Source organism: Rattus norvegicus, chromosome 3, assembly GCF_021556685.1.
Source record: "Rattus norvegicus strain SHRSP/BbbUtx chromosome 3, alternate assembly SHRSP_T2T, whole genome shotgun sequence".
NCBI classification, from domain to species: domain Eukaryota; kingdom Metazoa; phylum Chordata; class Mammalia; order Rodentia; family Muridae; genus Rattus; species Rattus norvegicus.
Window position 1 is genome coordinate 152303608 of NC_141536.1, and position 19098 is coordinate 152322705.

Genomic DNA, 19098 nt, shown 5'->3' on the forward strand with positions numbered 1-19098 from the left:
AGAGGGCGCTTGGTAAATGTTTGCTAAATGATAGATGGGAGGAAGGAAAGGGTGCTGAACCCCCAAGACCTAGGGCGAGTTAGGGATGGTGCTGTGCACACCTGGGCCGGGTCTCTGCTCCAGATGTCCCTGCGGGCACCTGCGTGGTTTAGGGCGGGGAGCGTTGGGAGAGCTCAGAGCCCGCCCCCTGCTGTACGCGGGGCGCGGCGGGGACGGAGCGGGCGCCGTCGGGGCGCACTGAAACCCGCACTCGGAGCCGGCGAGCCGCGATGAGGAAGCAGAGCGCGCGCACGGCGGCGCTCATCCTGTGCATCCTGTCCTACCTGCTGGTGGGCGCCGCGGTCTTCGATGCTTTGGAGTCGGAGGCGGAGCGCAGCCGGCAGCGACTGCTGGCTCGGAAGCGAGGCGAGTTCCGCAGAAAGTACCGCTTCTCCGCCGACGACTACCGCGAGTTGGAGCGCCTGGCGCTGCAGGCGGAGCCGCACCGCGCCGGCCGCCAGTGGCGCTTCGCGGGCTCTTTCTACTTCGCCATCACGGTCATCACCACCATCGGTGAGCCCCCGGAACCTCCCCTCTGCCCCGCTCAGTCCTGATCTCTCCTCGGGTGCGATCCTACCTCCGCCCCCTGTGACTTTGGAAAGGGCATGTTAGCTCGCTGAGCGAAATGGGGGCAATCAGTTAGCTAACGCAGGGCTGTAGGCATCAGTAAAGGATTGCACTGAGACAGGGGTGGTTGGAAGAAGCTTCGGGTTCTGGGTGTGAACAGAGTGAGGCTTCCTTGTCCCATTGTGTCAGCTTTGTGACATTAGATAAGTTTCTTGACTCCTCTGAGCCACAGTGCTCTTTGAAAACTAGGATTGCTAATATGTCTTGCAAGGAGGAGGCAGATTATTATTAAGGAGATAAATGTGTGCAGATCATTTTAGCATAGGGCCTGACCCACAGAAAATATTATGAACATAAGATTGCTTGTATAAGATAACAATTATTCTGTTAACCCCATGAAATCAGCACTCTCTGTTGTCTTTTGACTGCTGTTTGGCTAGTGTCCTAGAGCCTAGTAGACATCCAGTAACTTGTTAAGGGAATGACTACCAAAGCCAAATGACTACCACACACTGGGGCATCCAGAGGAGCCCTATGTATACCATTTGGACTCCAGCTGTTACCATAACCACATCTGGCCAGGACCTGAGGGGCTAAGCCTGAGGAACTTGCAGAAGAGAGAACCAGGCTCTCCAGGGCTTGGAACCTGTCAGCTAGCCACTTGGTTCAGGGCTCTAGCTGTCTGACTAAGACGTCCCTGTGGCTTCCCTCACAGGAGCAGACCAGAAGCCCACACCTTGGAGAATACACTTGCAAAAGAGCCAGGTGTTTGAGTACCCATGCAATTCCAAAGGCTCAGTTCTGAGTGTCTCCTGCTACCTGAATTCATGGGCAAGCGACTGTGCCGTCTTGGCACATGTTTTCGTCAAAGGCAAAAGGCAAATGCTCTGCTTTGCTGGGGGAATGAGAACCCAGTATGGGTCATCGGCTGTGCAGGCCTCACCTGATAGTAATAATTTATTATTTGCCATGTGTAGAGCCAGCTCCCATTCAACACTTCTGCCCTCTCTTGTCTACAAGTCCCAACCTCAAGACGGGCTCATTTGCCATACCTACAGAGGCTGTGCCTTGTCTGAGGCCTCTGCCCCTCTGCTCCTTACCATGTTTTTGGGCAGCCTACCAACCAGGTTTAGCTCCTTCCCTCACTGATCTGAAACCCAAGCTAGGGAAAGAAACAGAAGGAAGAAAAAAAAAAAGATTAAAACCAACCAAACCAAGCCAAAACCTAACTGAAGAGAAATTGGAAATGTTTTTTGCTTTTCTGGCTACTTGGGTGACTCAGAAAGTGTGGAAGTGGATACCATGGCTCCTGCCCTCCAGGAGTTCAAAGTAGGGATGGGGCAGAGTGTATCCCTCCCCTGGTACCACAAGGAGGCAGCTCATAGGGCTTCAAATGTTTACGTTACACTGAGACTTTAAACATTGTATACGTTCACATTGCACATTTCACCAAGGTGTGCAGGGTGAAGAGGAAACTCCCTTCTACCCCCCCCCCTTTAACACCCCCAAGTTACGAAGTCTTTTGGTCTAGTGTATATTAGTTGTACGCAGCAATGGGTTTCAGTGAGGCATTTTCCAATGCACACACATCAGGCACTCTGACCATATGCACCCCCACCACTTTCTCTTGTCTTTCTCCCCTGGATCTGTTCCTTTTCCCAAGTTCTTTTCCCCTCTTCTATCTCCTGTCTCTTTAAAAAAGCAAAAAACAAAAGCAAAACAAAACAAAGCAAAAAACAAAAACAAAAACAAAAACAAAAACACCTAGATTCCACATGAAAGAGGAATCGGGCCGTTAAGTCTTTCCGAGCCTCTATCCTGTCTCTTAACCCAGTCATTCACCTCCCTGGTTCACACACATCTTACCTGTCTCTTGCATACTTGCAGCTACATGCTCTGTGTACCTGTTCCTTCAAGCATCACGCATGAAATAGGGATATTATATCTATCTTCTAACTATTCCTGCTCTTTTCAAGTGGAGACAGGGTCTCATGTAGCCCAGGCTGGCTTTACAGTCGCTATACTGTGTAGCCGAGAATAACGGAGGACTTACGGTCTTCCTGCCTCAGCCTCCCAAGTGCTTACAGGTGTGTGTCCCCATGCCTGTCTTTTATGTGACACTGAGAATTGAACCTAGGACATCAGACATGCTACACAAATACTCTATCAATTGAGCTGTAGCCCAGACCCTGATTTAGTATATCGTAGTGCTTTTTAACGTCAACCCTAAAGAGCCACGTCATTTTTTTAAAGGTTGAATATCAGGGCTTCTCAACCTTAGAAGCACTGACATCTTGACCCAGTTAATTCTGTAATGGGGCCTGTCCTGTGCCCTAAAATATATTGATAATATCCCCAGGCTCTGCCTCTGGATGCCAATAACATATGACATTACAACATATACACACACAGCCATTGCCATCCCCTAGTAGAGACAACTAAAAATTTCCTTAGGTATTGTCAGATGTGTGCATGGTGACAAGGCCACTATGGTCTGGTGTAGTGTCCTACCATCTGGATGGTGCTGATATGAATCTAACCAGGCCTCCTCTATTGATGGATGAGTGCTTATTTTTAGCTTTTGCTATGACCATGATGGCAGCTCTTGTGTACTGGAGGGCTAACTGTGGAGCTACACAGGTCTGGGGCTCTGTATGTTTTACCTTTGAGCCAACAGGCCAGGTCTGCTGGAGGAGGGGTATTCCCTATGGGGGGTGGATTCCCTTGCTCTTCAACAGCCTGGTTATGAGCCCAATCAAGCTATCGTTGCTCTCTCCAGAAAGAGACACATCCACACATTTCCACAATGACACAGTGACACATGACTCAGGGAAGCCCACGCATGATCCCTAGATCCATGAGGGAATCAGCGAACAGAGCTAGCACCAGAGATACCCAGAGCCAACTGGTGTTTAGTGAAGGCTGACAGGGTGGTAAAAGATGAGGAGGAATATGAAGGGAGCAGGGGGCTGGGAAGGGGGGAGAGAAGCCAGCTCAAGGAGGAGGAAAATATGAAAGAAGGAGTGTGTAGAAGTGACTTTCTAGTAGGGACCAGATGGGGTGTGCCTAAAGAATGTCGGCATAAAGAGGGTAGATCTGGAGACTGGGGATTAGAACGATGGCTAAGGCTGGGGAGTGGAAAGGAAAAAGGAGGGGTGAGGCTGGGGAGTGGAGAGGAGAGAGGAGGGGTGAGTCTGGGGAATGGGGAGATGCGCAGAGGGGTGAGAGTTGGAAGTGAGGGAGAAAAGGAGCTGGGGGTTCCTTGTAAGAACTGGGTCTTTACCCTGTAGGTACTAAGAAGTCACTGAAGATGTGTCTCCTGTCCCTCCTACCAACACATAACTTGCCAAGACTGACATTTTCTGTACTCTGTAGGTTGTCAGAGCACCTGTCAGGTACATGCACACCAAGTCACAGAACCTTTCCCGTACCGCCCAAATTCTTCACACCCTTCAACCTCCAGGCCAAGCAGCCACAGAGCTATTCTGTCTCTCCATCTGTTGGGTCCATGCTTTGGGGCTGGACTTCCTCCATTGGGCAAAATACGGTTAAGATCCATCCTTTGCTACCTCTGGGAACAGAAGTTGGCCCAACCGAATTCTGTGGTTCGAAGGACCATGGGTGGACTATCCACCCCCAGGGGGAGGGACACGTGGGTTGTGAATAGCCACGCAGGAGTTCAGAAGACAGGAATGACATGGGTGGGGCTTGGAGCTCCTGGGGACAGGAGTGCTTTGGGACAGGCTGGGCTCTCAGAACCACATCTCTCTTCCTACACAGGGTATGGCCATGCTGCTCCAGGCACCGACTCGGGCAAAGTGTTCTGCATGTTCTATGCCCTCCTGGGCATCCCCCTGACTCTGGTTACCTTCCAGAGCCTGGGCGAGCGTCTGAACGCGCTGGTACGGTGTCTGCTGCTAGCAGCCAAGCGCTGCCTGGGCCTGCGGCGGCCACACGTGTCTGCTGAGAACATGGTGGTGGCTGGGTTGCTGCTGTGCGCCGCCACCCTGGCCCTGGGCGCCGCTGCCTTCGCGCACTTCGAGGGCTGGACCTTCTTCCACGCCTACTACTACTGCTTCATCACCCTCACCACCATCGGCTTCGGAGACTTCGTGGCGTTGCAGAGAGACGAGGCGCTGCAGAAGAAGCCGCCCTACGTAGCCTTCAGCTTCCTCTACATCCTGCTGGGGCTCACAGTCATTGGTGCTTTCCTCAACCTGGTGGTCCTGCGATTCCTTGCCAGCGCTGAGGCCCCAGAGCGCGCAGCTCTCCGCCGTGCTAGCGTGTTCCGCAGGGGGGCGCCCGAGAGCCGCGTCCGCATCCCTTACCCCTTTCATCCGCTGGAGACCTGGGCCCGTGACAACCCGGCCTTCTCACCCCCTTTGAGCCCAGAAGCAGTGCATGATTGCCACAGCAGCCCAGACAGACTCCGGGCCCGGAGGAAGTCCATCTGACAGTCTTCTCCCACTCGGGGCCAGGTCTGGCCAATGTCTAGCTCTGCCTGTTAGCAAACCCACCCTTCTTTCTGGCTTGGAGGGGGTTGAGGTTCCCGTTACCATCTGTGGATCATCCCTTCTAGATATACATGAAAGCTGCACTAACGGCACAAGCCGACTCCACAGCCACCTGGAGGTACACTGTTTAGTCTAAACTTGTAGGAAAATGTGGCCATCAGCCCCTAGGAGGGGTGATGCCTATCTGGCCCTTCAGAGGATGACAAGTGGCTAGTTTCCGCTCTGAAGAGGACACACAAGATACCTTGCAGGGGAAAGGTATGACTTTAAACGCCAGAATTCGACTAGTAAGGCTGGATGCTCATGCTAGAAGCATGGATATAAACAGACTCAAGGGAATGTTTGGCTCAACAGTGGACATTTTTTGCACTATACAGACGACTGCGTTTTCTTTGCTCTGCATGAGGAGTGGAATTAGCCCATGTGTAAATGGTTGTTCCCACTGTCAAATAGATGCCTTGTCCCTGGCCAGCCCCTTTTGGATGAAGAGATCACCTCCCCATATCACTACCTATAGGCAGTTCAGTGCTGTGGGATGATATCCTTTCTGGGTCCCACCGATCACCAGCAATATATCGTTGGGATTCTCATCACTTTCCCGGGCCTTAGCTTCCCCGTCAGTAAAACAGGGTTCATCTGAAGGCCCTGTTTCACATAGGCACCTGTGGCAGAGTTTCCTGATGCAGGCATAGGGAGCGTTGATGAGACCGTTGGAAGAAACTTGGCATCCTAGAGCACTCATTCCTTAAAAGGCCAGCATCCTTTAACTTCCCAGGTAGAACTGTCTCCATGCAAAGCAAGAGCAAAACCAGGGTAGAAAAGCCAAAAACTTTAATTTCCAACATGAGCTATATAGTCATGAATACAATGCCATGTGACCCGCTCCAACTCAGACGCCCCCAAATCCCTCCCTCCCTGGAGGACCAGGCTGTTCCTGCCCCCCAAGAGGAAACAGGGAAAGGTGGGTAGATGAAGGGAGGCTCCCAGCCCCAGGATTCTGGGGTCCCACCTTCCTGTCACCTTACAGGACGGCACAAAGGACTCAGAAGTAACACCTACGTCTACTTCCAGCCTCCGGCCCAGCCCACACAGGATCTCTTGATGAAACAAAAAACCCTTGGGGCTTGCTAGGTAAGCCTATAGAAACTCTCTATCCACCAAGGTCCTGTTCTGCAGACACAGGCCCTCTTGGAAGGCCAAGAGAACCATTGCAGGGGACGGGAAAGGGGTCTAAGGCTCTGGGCCTAGTGTAGTGCTGCTGCTCAATAAATAAATGCAGGTGACCTTGCCTGGTGCAACAGCTCTGCCTTGGGAGAATGTGGGAGCCCCTGTGCTGTTCGTGAACCCCAAAGTACTCAAGAAGCTCCTGCCTGAAGGAACCTGGAGGTGAACTGCTTAACTGCCTCTGTTACATGCTTGCATGCCTGTGCTATGGACCACTGGAGAGCGAGCTAGCTCTGTCAAAGCCATAACGTGAGCAAGCACCTTTCTCTTTCAGGACCTTCGCTCCCTCCTGAAAACAAGGCTGACAATTGCAAGCATCCCTTCCCTGGCTATTCGGGGCTCTGATGGGGGTCAGAGTGAAATCACGGGGGACGCGCCGTGGGAGGTGTTATGGGATGAGGTGCTTCTGAAGGTTAGAGAGGACTTCCTTGAGCCCCCGCTCTATGAACCCAGAAGGGAACTTGTTTTTTTTTTTTTCTCACCCCACCCACTCGCAGCTAGACCTGAAGAGGTAATGACCCAGAATAAAACCCTTCAGCTCATGATCCCTGGGGAGATAGCCCAGGACATCCAGGCCAACCCGGTACCCCTCCCACCAGCCGCCCTCTTCTCCCAACTCAAGCCCAGAAAAGGCACTAGCCCAGGAAAGAGAGCCAAGCAGGACAATGCCACCTGTGCCTAAAGGACAGAAATGATGATGGTGGCACCCCTGAGTGGTGGTCTCCCAGCTTTGTCCCCCCAGTGCATATTGCTGAGGGCCCTTCCTGCTTGCTATGGCCTGAGTTTCCTAACCTCTCAGATGGGCTACCGTTTGTCCTGCCACAGCTGGGAGCCACTAGGAGGCTCCAAAGAGAAGCAATAGAAAGGATGAGAAATGCTGTCCTCCTTCAGCCTTCCCTGGCACCAGCTCAGCATGAGACATGAAGGGGAGACCTGGGTGGAAATGCCACTGGACCTTCCAGTGACCCCACGATGGCTCTCCTCAGGCAGGGCCTTGGTATCCTTTTGTTTTTTTTTTTTAATGCAAATGGACTAGAGAGCCACAGGCCTGTCCCTTCAGAATGCAGAGGCATTCTGGGTAAGGAAAATGGAGATGGCTCTTTACACGACAATCCTACACATGACCTTTGTCCAGAGGGAAGAAAGAAACACCCTTAGAGACACAGCACCAGAAAGGCTCCCCCCACTCCACCCTCTCGACTCCCCTCCAGATGGTAGAGTTTGAGTTGACAGAGGGTCAGACAGCAGTGGGAACAGGCTGGGCTTGTTGGTCCCCGAGGCTAAGGATGAAAAAAATCACTCCCCGTCCCCAAGCCCCGTCCAGTCCTTTGGTGAGGACAGAAATGGGTCCCACACCCAGTGGTCACAGCCCCTCGGGCACACGCTTACAATGGTACAAAGAAATGGGGCTCCAGCCCCCCCACTCTACCCCTCCAGGAGGTGAGTGTGATTTCACAGAACAAACAAGAAAGTCTCTGAGGGGCCTTGCTGACCACCTCAGGGTGTTGTTATTGCTTTGGAGTCAGTGCTCCCTCGTGCGCTCGTGCTCTCGCGCTCGCTCTCTCTCTCTCTCTCTCTCTCTCTCTCTCTCTCTCTCTCTCTCTCTCTCTCTCTCTCCACATTGGAGCTGAGCCTCTCCCTGCTGGCTGTGACAGCCAGGCTCCATCCGACCCTGAACGACCACAGCGATGACAGCTGGAGAGGGAGGTGCTCTCCTGGCTCAAAATACTCCCAAACGGCGAGTAATAACCTAACAGCAAGGATATCACACTGGAAAAATGGGGTGATGGCTAACTGTGGGCCTCGAAGACAGCCCATCGAGAGCCCTGCTCCCTTGTCCAGGAGGCCTGACCAAGGACACTCCCAAAGACACGCTGAAGACCAATTGGAGAAGAGGGGCCTGTTCACAGCCCCTCCCCGTGTAGCGTCAACAGCTGCATGGGGAGGGGCCAGAACTGGACAGAACCCTAAAGGGCACCCCAGGCTTAGCCAGGCTGGGAATGAGAATTTCCAAGTTGAAGGAATCCCTTGGTGAATGAACCAGGAACAAGGAGGGATTCAACAGAGTCCTGGCGTCCTTGGCGGGAAATGATTCTGTCTAAATGTAGTCCAGGCCTCTCTCTGCAAGGCCCAGCAACCCTCGGGAGTGCGTGGTAAAGAAAATCAAGGCCGAGGGTCTATTACACCAGAGTGCTGAGAGTGATGGACAGTTAGGGCTACAACCTTAGAAGGGAGGAGAGAGGAAGGCAGGGAGGAGGTGGAAGGGCTGGCCTCCGGGGAGCCAGGCAGCCCATCCAGCCCAGGCTAGAGAGAGAGTCTATAATCTTCTGGAATGTACTGGGGGGCCTCCCCTCTACTCACAGCCTGGGGCTTGAAAAAAAGACTACATCTGAGCTAACAGGCCTCAGGTGTGAACACTAATTACCCAGCTAACCTGGACTACACCCTACACAGCAGGGACTACCTGAGGAGGACTGGCTGCTGGGCGCCTCCCAGGAGTGGGTGATAGAAATGTGCTTCTATAGGGGCCAGACTGTGTCCTCCCTCGCATGCAAAAGGGCTCCTGCAGGCCCCAGGGAGGGCCACAGGAAGGCAGCTACTCAGGCCTCATTGGAGCCTCAATTCTCAAACTTTTAGCTCTATATCCCTCCTCCTGGAACGCCATCTCTCCTTGAGCCAAGGTGATGAGGCTGGGCAGTGGCTTTTGCCCTTCCTACGGGATGGTTTATTTAAACAGACTAAAATGTGAGTGGCTCTAATGCCTCTCCAAGACCCTAGCCCAGAGGCAGAGGGATAACAAGATGACCTTTGATCTCATCCAACAAGAAGGGATCTCCTGTTTGGAAAACCCTCACCTTGGTGCCACATATACCTAACTCCAGCTTCTTCAACGCTCCGCTCCTACCACTCTCCCACAGGAGAGCTGTTCCCTGCGTACAAGGTTCTGGAAACTCAGGTTCCCCTTAGTCCCTCCACCATATCACAGATGACAATGTCCTTTCCAGTCCACCAAGAGCTCCAGACCAGCTTGTTGCAATCCCATGGAGCAAGGACCCTTGGGGATCCTGCCAAGCCTTGGGTACCTCCTCCTTTCCTTTGGTCTCTGCTGGCCCCCAATTCCTAGAGCTTACAGCAGAGGGACAGGCAGGAGGGGATGGATGGATGGACTCAGACAGGCTGCGGCAAAGCTCCTTCCACGGGCAGGCAGAGGGAGACCCACGCTCCCCTTCAAGTGGGGAGCTCTGGGCACCCCCTTTGGGAGCTGGCTCCGGATCCTTGCAAACTGCCCCGTCAGCTCTGGGGCAGGAGTAGCTGCCGGAACCCGGTGCCGCAGGAAAGACACTTGCTGGTAATTGGCACCATGGAGATGGCCGGCTTGGTTCTGGACTTGGCTCTGGGCAGCGAGCTTCCAAGGAGGCAAAGGGGGAATGGGTGGGGTGGGGTAGGGTAGGGTAGGGCGGAAGAGTGGTTTGCTCTGCCACTTCAGTCTTTCTCCGATTGTAGCCGCATCCACCAGGTCAAAACCGGCCAAGTCAAAAGTGTAGCCAACCCACTGGGAAAGGGAAGGTCTCAGGGGTAGGAGGTGAAGGAGTGAGGAGGGGCCCATGGGGGGCAGGTCTCCCCATTCTGCTTCCCCACTGTGGGGAAGAACCCCATCCTCCAATGTCCAATGTGCCCCTGGGCCTGGGGTCCCAGGTCAGGGCTGGGTGGTCTCCAGGCCATCTCGGGGAGCCCCTCCCCATCCCTGGCATTAAGATCGCTCGCCACAGGGCCCCACGGTGCTCTCGAGGGACAGCTGGGATGCCTGCCGAAGCAGGGGACCTGTGGCTGGGTCCACCATGGAGGAGGTGGGGAAGAGCTTGTACCAACCCACGGCCAGGGTGGTCAAGTCCAGTTCCTCCAGCAGCACTCGAGCCACGCCCATGAACTGCTTCCGCTCCATTCGTCCGTAGTTTCCCCACACAATTACCTGCAGGACAAAACACGGCTTGTTACATTTTTTTTTCTCTCCATCTTTATTAAATTGGGTATTTTTATTTACATTTCAATTGTTATCCCCTTTCCCTGTTTCCTGGCCAACATTCTCCCTAACCCCTCCCCCTCCCCTTCTATATGTCTGTTCTCCTCCCCATCCTCCCCCCATTACCTCCCTCCCTCCAACAATCACGTTCACTGGGGGTTCAGTCTTGGCAGGACCAAGGGCTTCCCCTTCCTCTGGTGCCCTTACTAGGCTATTCATTGCTACCTATGAGGTCAGAGTCCAGGGTCAGTCCATGTATAGTCTTTGGGTAGTGGCTTAGTCCCTGGAAGCTCTGGTTGGTTGGCATTGTTGTTCATATGGGGTCTCGAGCCCCTTCAAGCTCTTTCAATCCTTTCTCTGAATCCTTCAACGGGGGTCCCGTTCTCAGTTCAGTGGTTTGCTGCTGGCATTCGCCTATGTATTTGCCATATTCTGGCTGTGTCTCTCAGGAGAGATCTACATCCGGTTCCTGTCAGCCTGCACTTCTTTGCTTCATCCATCTTATCTAGTTTGGTGGCTGTATATGTATGGGCCACATGTGGGGCAGGCTCTGAATGGCCGTTCCTTCAGACTGCGCCGGGCAGGGCTGCTCAGCTGGTGAAGTGCTTGCCTCAACCCTGGCCTAAGACCCTGGGTTTGATTCCCAGGAACCAGGTCCACAAGCGGTACACAGACATATGTTCAGGCAAAATACCCATCCACATAAAAGCAGACATAAAAATATATAAATGACCATCCCAGTCATTTGTAGGCCCTGAGCCAGAACCTGAGGTCCTTGGGGTCAAAGCGGCTAACGTGTGTAGAGCCTGCCTCTTTAAAAACCATGCTAGAGGGCGCAGCAAGACGCTCGGTAGCAGGTAGGGATGTCTACTGCCAAGCCTGGGGACCTAAGTTCAACGCTGGACCCACATAGTGAGAGAGGAGAGCAGACTCCCACAAGACACCACTTGACCTCCACATGCGTGCTGCTCACATAACATAATCAATAAAATATAATAAAACCCACTCAAATCCAACCGTGTTTTCGCGGCTCTAGTGTCCCCATGACTGCCATCCCACACCTCAGCTTTCTCTCTCTTACTCTTTCTGTTCCTTCCTCCGCACGGCCCCATCTTTAAACGAAGGCCTTGAAGGATGTCCCCACATCTGCGACATGACCCCTCTCCCTGCTACCTCCGCAGGGGACCCTGGAACTCCACAAGAAGCATTTTTGTAAAGTGGAGATTACAGTATACTGTTAGCTGTTGTCCCTGTTCCGACCAATCTTTCTCTGTCGCCCTTTCCGGTCTCCTGGTCAACATCGTCTTGGAGCTGGTCTGTGGCTCTGAGTCTAGGGCTGCAGGCTCCTCATTGGCTGGCCTCTATTGTCCTGCTCTATGAGGGTGGGCTGGCTCAGCCCTGCTCAATAGAGGCTTACAGATAGTCCTTAATCAGACAGGATATCACTGACTGCCTTTTGTTTTTAATCTTTTTGGAAGGTCGTTTTTTATTTTGCGTGTAGTATGTGTTCAGCTGTGGTGTGTGTGTGTGTGTGTGTGTGTGTGTGTGTGTGTGTGTGTGTGCATGCCCTTACAGAGCCTGGAAGAGGGCACTGGATCCCTGCAGTTAGAGTCACAGGTAGCTGTGAGCCATCCACTGTGTCTTCTGAGAACTGAACTTGGGTCCTCTGGAAGACCTGTAATCCCTCTTACCTGAGCCATCTCTCTAGCCACCTTAGGCTGGACTGAGTTAGCTAGTAGCGTGTGTGCATGTGCACACATGTGTGCATGCATGCATGGAGTGTGTATGCGATGGCATCCGTAAGGAGGTCAGAGGACAAATCAGGGGACTGAGTTCATCCCTTCTCCCATGTGTTCTAGGGATGAAACAGCCAAGACTCAAGAGGGACCAAACCCACAGTGATACAAGAAGTTGAAGGTAAGAGTCAGCTCCAGGGCTTCAACTGCCCTGGGTGTGGCACTTGAGAGACCCTGCCCCCAAGGAACACGCCCCCCCCACATGCACACACGCACACACACACACACACACACACGCATGCACGCACGCACAGGACTCTCTTACCTGCAGGACTTTGCCCTGGGGACTCTCAGGAAACAGAAGCACCTGGTTGTACAACGGGTCCAGTGACTTGCGGGCCACTTTGGTCTTCTTCTTGGCAATGCAGACACCATTTTCCAGCAGATAGGCCTTGATATAGGCAGCTAAGAACAGAGGGCAGAAGGCAGGGTTCGAGGTTGCTCCTTCAAATTGTATTAGGTGTAACAGAGAGAGGTCAATCACCTACTTCTGGGGACCAGAGAAACCCCCAGGGTGTAGGGTGGCCAGCATGCGTAGCCATGTCTGGGTGGGTACCATGTGAGGTCTCGTCTGGGTGAGCCTGCTTTTCTCTTAGTCCTTACTGCCTTTCCTTTGCTCACTGTTTCTTCCCTCAGACCACAGCTTGCCCACCATACTACTCTCACACATTCATTTGCCAATTTCTCCATCAACGCTCTCTGGGCCCCACCGTATGACAAGTATTCTATTAGGTACCAGGGTATAATGATAAACAAGAAATAACTCTCGCCCCACCAAGCATTTCAGTCCAGTGGGCCACACCAGATTTCTTTCTCAGACACCCCCACACCTGGCAGTGTCTTCGAGCCTGGCTTGGCAGTCAGCCCGCGTGCCTGGATGATGTCCACCTCCAGCTGACCGTTCCGCTCCTGTAAACCGATCTCCACATCCCCTGCAAGGAAAGTGATCCAGAAGCTCCAGCAGGGCCTTGCCGTCCCCATGCGTCCACTCCCAGCCCAAACACGAGCATGCTATGTGTTTGCTACAACTGCAGCTTGGACACTTCAGAGGCAGGCACTGTGGAGGGTGGGACCGAGGGACTCAGGTGCCAAGCCAGGTGCTTAAGAGCATGGCACCAACAGGCTAGGATAAGGAGGGAGGGGCGCAGGGCTTCAAATACTTACCCATGGGTGTGGTAGCCAGGGTCTGGCGGCCCACAAACTGTGCTGGCCCCATGCTCCCCAGGAAGTCACTGAACTGGGCATCCGAAGCTAGACAAACTCCTCCATAGTTCAGGCTGTAAGAAAAGGATGTGCTGATGTTTTTGTTTGTTTGCTTGGCTTGGTTTTTTTTCAAAACAGGGCTTCTTTGTGTAGCCCTAGATGACCTGGAACTCACTATGTAGACCAGGCTAGCCACAAACTCAGACATCTTCCTGGCCCTACCTCTGTCTCTGTCTCTGCCTCTGCCTCTGCCTCTGCCTCTGCCTCTGCCTCTGCCTCTGCCTCTGCCTCCCAGGTGCTGGGATCAAAAGTGTGCACCACCATGGCCAGTCTCCATGGTGGTTTTCACACACATCCATCACTGACCTATATACCATGCCTGCTGCCTTAACTAGCCAGGGTGACTGTAGGGAACATGGGAAATGGTTTTGGCAGGTGCTGGTGCAAAATGCTTAATGCCTTGATACTCCAAGTGTGGTCCAGGGATCGTCGGCATCAGATACATCTACAGCTGGTTAGAATCATTATCTCACGTGACACCTCCACCCAGCTGCTGGACCAGAATCAGCAGTTTAATGTGAGGCCCACTCAAGACAAAGCCGAGATGGCCCATGCCCTGCACAGCAACCTGGGACACCAACAGGTGCTGCAGCCGTCTGGCTTCTTCTCCTCCCTTTGGTAATAAAACCTCCAGTTTCCCTTAGAGAGCCTACTTCTCCAAATCTCGTGATTGTAGCAGGGAGAGCCACCTCTCAGGACACTCAACTTCCTTGCCCAGGTCTCCAGAGCAGGTGTGTAGCTTGGTTAATGAGAATCTGATGTGGAAGTCGTGGTGGCTTTCATGAACTGTGAGGGGGCACAAAGCTCCCTTTTCCTCTCAGACTCGGCTTGGGCCATGGAACTGGAGTGTTTGGTGTAGAGAGCCCAGTGACGAAGCCATTATGAGACTGAAGTGTTACGTAGGCTTCCGGATCAAGCTTTGCCTGATACAGCGATCTCTTCCTGAATAGACAAGTCAGCAGGTTTACTTAGGTTAAACCAGTTTGAGCCACTTCCCCTCCTCTAACCTGGCCATGCTGACACACTCCTCCCTTCTCCAGGGTCTCTTGCAGTACTGAGATGAAGTGCCCGACCCTGTCTGACAGATGCCTATCTATGGCTACCTGCAACCCACATTCTCAGCTCCTCCTCACATGGCCATTGGAGGTTGAGTGTCCCTTTAGAACAACAACAGAAACAACAAAAACAAACAAACAAACAAACAAAAAGCCAATCTTTCCCACCAATACTCAGATAAGAAACGTTTGCCCAGCATGAAGGGTGACCCCAATTCTTGGGCAATGATGATGGATCCAAGATCAGATGCCAGAGCCAAGCCAGGTCATTCAGCAACTCTGGTAGTTAAAAGGCGAGCCCCATAGGGCTAAACTGGTGGCGAATGCCCTCACGAAGAGCCTCACGAGATTTCTGGGTGGGGGCTGCTCAGGGCTTCCCTCCACCTTGAGGGGCAAGCAGCTCAGACAATAGCTTCCCTTCCTGTGTAACCAACGGACAGGGCCACAGCAGGCACAGGGCACCTCGTCCATTACCACCGGTTTCCTACTGCCCCTTAGGTCCTCCACCATCCAGTAGCAGGGTGGCTTTAGAAGAGGGGTGGCCCAGTAGGGTGCAGACTGAGACTTGGCTTCATGGCTTCTAAGTTGCAAATCTAAGAAACAGACTTAGAAAGATTGTAACAAAAATCGGGATAGTCATGACCAGAAAACAAACAAAATCAAAACAGAACCCAGGCCTGGAGAGCAGAGGGAGTCTGGTAAGATCTACGAGAGCTGTGACCAATGGTTCCCAGTTGAGCCTGGATGCTGAAGGACCACAGAAAATCGCAGGCATCTGAAAATAGAAGGCTCGCACTGCCCTCCTTAGAAGGCAGAGCCAAGGAAAGGGCACAAGGCTCTGTAGCTGCCTGGGTGTCTTTTCAAGTAACCCTGGGACAGTCTCTGAAGTCCCAAATGTCCCCCACACCCTAGACACTAAAGTTGCATGTACACTTGAGAAAAGGATCCATGGGTGATGGTCTGGTAAAGGAAGGTGGCTGAGACCAGAGAAAGGATGACTAAGGAACAGGCAACCGTGGTCAGAAGCTGAAAGACCCTGGTATGATGGATGAACGATGCCTGTGGACCACACGGCTCTCCTTGACAATCTCAGGAGCTCAGTGGTAATGGCCAGCATGCCTGGCACTACTGGCATGGAGAACCCTCAAGGATGCAGGTATTCCAGTCAGCCGACACTATCCATCCAGTCACCAAGCAGACTCATACAGACCATACCAAGGAACGAGGCAGACAGTGAGTTTTGCCCTCATAGGAACATAGCAGGAGAGTGTCAGTGAGCAGAAAGATAGCTCAGCGGTTAAGAGTACTGGTTGTCCTTCCGAGGTCCCAGGTTTGATCCCTAACACCACGTGGTGGCTCACGACAGTCTGGAACTCCGGTTTCTGAGGCTCTGATGTTCTCTTCTGACCTCTGTGGGCATCGGGCACACACACAGTACACAAACATTTGTCCAGGCAAAACATGAACACACACAAGTAGAAAAACAAACATCTAAAAATAATACCAATTACAAACCACAAAGGAAGGTGGTAATTGCTATGGAAACACTGGAGGATGAGGGTACTATAACTAGAGAGTAGGTTCCATGTCTGTGCTTTCTCCACCTTATCAGATCAGTTGTCTCTTGGTACCCATGATGGATTTATTCCAGGTCCAGAAGCCCTAGAGGTAACTAAGTGCACAGACGCTCCAAGTCCTTCCTCTAAGATGGATGGATAGTGTTTGCATAGACCTACTCGTGTCCCCTCATGTACTTTAAATCACGCATAGACTGTGTAAGACGCATGCCATTGCACACAATACTGTAAATAGTTGTGATGTTTAGGAACGATGACATGGAAACCTCGTACACATGTGGCACAGATATGACTGCTGCAGAGACAACATGAACAAGGCCAATGATGCTCCCAGGCTGGGAACATGGGGATGGGGGCTGCCAGAAAAGGCAGATGCCACACACATTTGTGCACTGTTCCCCGCGTGTCTTCTCATTACAGTGATAGGCATGTGGCAAGCTCAGGTTTTGGCTTTTGAAACTTTCTGTAATTCCCACCCCCCCCCCCAAATCTTTCTGAATCAAGGCTGGTTCAGTCTACAGATGCAATTCAGGGATGCCACGGGCAGATGTATTTTGGCTGTTTTAGCAGTTTACTTGAATTCTCTCTACCTGTATTCTGTGCCTAGAACATAGATGTAACCTTCTGGAAATCCCTGGACCACGTGAGACTAACCCTCAACAAACCAGAAAAATGGAGGCTTGACTCGGAGATCTGTAACAGCAAATGAGCAACCCTAACTATGGCTGCCAGAGGTCTAAGAGCATCTGCTACAAGTACCTGATTCATTTGAGCCTTAAAGTCTTTGGTCCGTATTATTCATGGGCCCATTTTATAGATGAGCTGGAGGGGGCAGTGACTACTCAAGCCATGCTGGTAGTGTGTGGCTAACTGTCCTCCCAGCATGCACCTCTGCACTCTCAGCTGCTCTCTCTCACATGAGCCACACCGTCTGAGGGTATCTCTTCTGGCTGTGAGAATGCTCTATGCTTATACGCAGGGCAGGGAGGAAGCCTCTAAGGATTCCCCTTCCATCTCACCCCAAAGACAACATCCAACTGATGACAACTGGGAGTGGCCTGCAGCTGGGGTGTCTTGGTCTTCCATAGCAGCCTCAAGCTTCCGCCGCCTGTCGGGGAGAAGGCACGACCCCTGCCCTTTATTAGCTCCTGCCTCCTATCAGATCTCTTCTTGCTCCCAGTGTTGATTTTCGGGGTGGCCTTCTGTTCTAGCTGAGTCTTTGGGTCAGCTTCAGAAAGAGAGAGGCTGGCGCTAGAGCCTGGCAGATAAATTCCTGCAGCTACTAACCTTCACTCATCAGAAGTATATTTTTTAATAAAGAGAGTACTAACAAAAACAAAGTAAATGTTTGGAGACTAAAGTGTACATTCATCATTTCTTACAAAACCAGTGCCTGAGTTGCTCAGCATGAGACTGACCCCAAGATGTGAGCTTTGCTCTGTGACCCTGGGTCTGTCTCTCTACCCTACCTCCTCGGCACTCTGAAGGATCCGAGATCTATTCTGGAAGGAGGGGGTGGGCTTCTAAAACAGAAAGGTAGTATGGCCTTGTGGGTTCCCAGGCAAGGAAGGAGCCCAGCCCCCCAGACAGCACGGGGCCTTTTGCAAGCCAAAATTGAAAGTTTCCTCTAACATCCTCATCATCTGCTCCTTGATTCCTGGTGGAGTGCAGGCAGACAATGGGGAATTGGCAGGCCTGGTAATTAGCGGTAATTGTTTCTAATATCTGGGCGGCTGCCTGATTTCCCATCCCAGGGTGCCTCACTGGCTGCCAAGGCACCAAGCTGCCACCCTGAGCTAGCAGAAGCAGCCTCCATGGGGCAAGAGGCTCAGTGTGCCTGGCCTCCGCTGGCTAGAGGGTCAACCTTGCAAGAAGCCATGCTCCGCCATGGGAATTTCCCTGGAGGTGTGGAGAAGGCCGACAGATCAATCAGATGTATGCCTCGCTGGCCCCCCTGCTTATGGCGGTGCCCACCAGCAAATTTCTACCCTTTGGTTGGTGATCTTAACGAGAGCACGCTGCCTCGTGCACAGTGTGCTTGTGAAATGTTTCCAGGCTCTGCGCAGGAGCAAAGGGACATGAGAGAGCTTGCAGACTGGAAGGCGCCACACACATGCACTGCACACAATAGTCCTTGTGTGCCACAGGAGCTCAGTAAACGTTCCCTGCCAAACTCCCAAGCGAACAGAGTAAAAGACAGCCATCGAGATGTGGGGCACAGGCGCTGGGAACTGAACTCGGGTGGTCATGCTTGGCCACAAGTGACTTCACGCACTGAGCTATCTTTCCAGCCCCAGGGGTTTTTCGCCTCCCTGGACTACGATTTCCTCACATATCAAGTGAAAATGAAGAGTGCCTGTCTTGCTGAACTGCTGGAGAGCAACAGATAGGACAGCACAGGTTCATGCAGAGATGCTCCCAAACCAATCACAGAAGGACGCCATAGCTGCCAGCCCCTACCGCCCAGCCAGGCACAGCTTCCTCCCCTTCTGGTAGAGCAGCATCTGGATGCCTGGGTCCAAGCACAGGCCATGGGGGTGGGGGAAGGCGGCAGGAGCCACACAGGCAGAGGCAGAGCCTTGAAACAGGGTTTTACCCATTGTTCCTCTAGCCCTTTATTTTGTTTTAATGGCGAAATGAGATTTCCTGCAACTCAAATTCTATTAGTTTTGTTTGTGGAGCGCATTCCATTTTGTCTTTTATTATTAACCTTTGGGCTTAGCTTGGACCCTGTGTTCTCGGTGGTTAAAGAAGTAATTGGGTAATTTACAGGTTCGGCTCTGTTCTCCTTTCCAGTTGGATCGCCCGACTTAATGGCATCAGAGATTAAAAGGCCGTACGGCCTCGTGGCAATTACAGGCTGTGGTTCTGAAGGGTTCTGGAAGTCCCTTCTCTTGACCATTTACTCACCGCCCCCTGCCAACTCCACGCACGGCCGTCCTGCCAGTCACCTCCCCACAGGCTCACATCACCTGCAGTATAGCAATTCTGCTATAAGGCAAACGTGTAGTCCTATAAATGACTGAAGAGCATATACATACA

The 19098-nt window shown here is 52.4% G+C and overlaps 2 protein-coding genes across 3 annotated transcripts in view; one reads left to right on the top strand and one right to left on the bottom strand.

Annotated features, from left to right (window-relative positions):
* The first annotated feature begins 189 nt into the window (after positions 1 to 189).
* On the top strand, positions 190 to 6408 carry Kcnk15 (potassium two pore domain channel subfamily K member 15). The gene is made up of 2 exons (NM_130813.1): positions 190 to 552; positions 4387 to 6408. The coding sequence occupies exons 1-2, from the start codon at positions 270 to 272 to the stop codon at positions 5058 to 5060; spliced, it is 957 nt and encodes a 318-aa protein (NP_570826.1). The 5' UTR covers positions 190 to 269; the 3' UTR covers positions 5061 to 6408.
* Rims4 (regulating synaptic membrane exocytosis 4) overlaps positions 5935 to 19098 on the bottom strand; it is a 64095-nt gene continuing 50931 nt past the window's right edge. For both annotated transcript variants that reach the window (XM_087650027.1, NM_170666.3), the window contains 4 exon segments: positions 13326 to 13438; positions 12992 to 13093; positions 12427 to 12566; positions 5935 to 10314 (listed from right to left, as the gene is read on the bottom strand). In XM_087650027.1, coding sequence (XP_087506153.1) covers positions 10096 to 10314; positions 12427 to 12566; positions 12992 to 13093; positions 13326 to 13438 — 574 coding nt within the window. In that variant the 3' untranslated portion in view covers positions 5935 to 10095.

Excerpts from the sequence above, each read along its gene's own strand:
- Kcnk15 (NM_130813.1), top strand. The coding sequence starts at position 270 with ATGAGGAAGCAGAGCGCGCGCACGGCGGCGCTCATCCTGTGCATCCTG. Across the intron at positions 553-4,386 it reads CACGGTCATCACCACCATCG|GGTATGGCCATGCTGCTCCA; the intron begins GTGAGCCCCCGG and ends CTTCCTACACAG.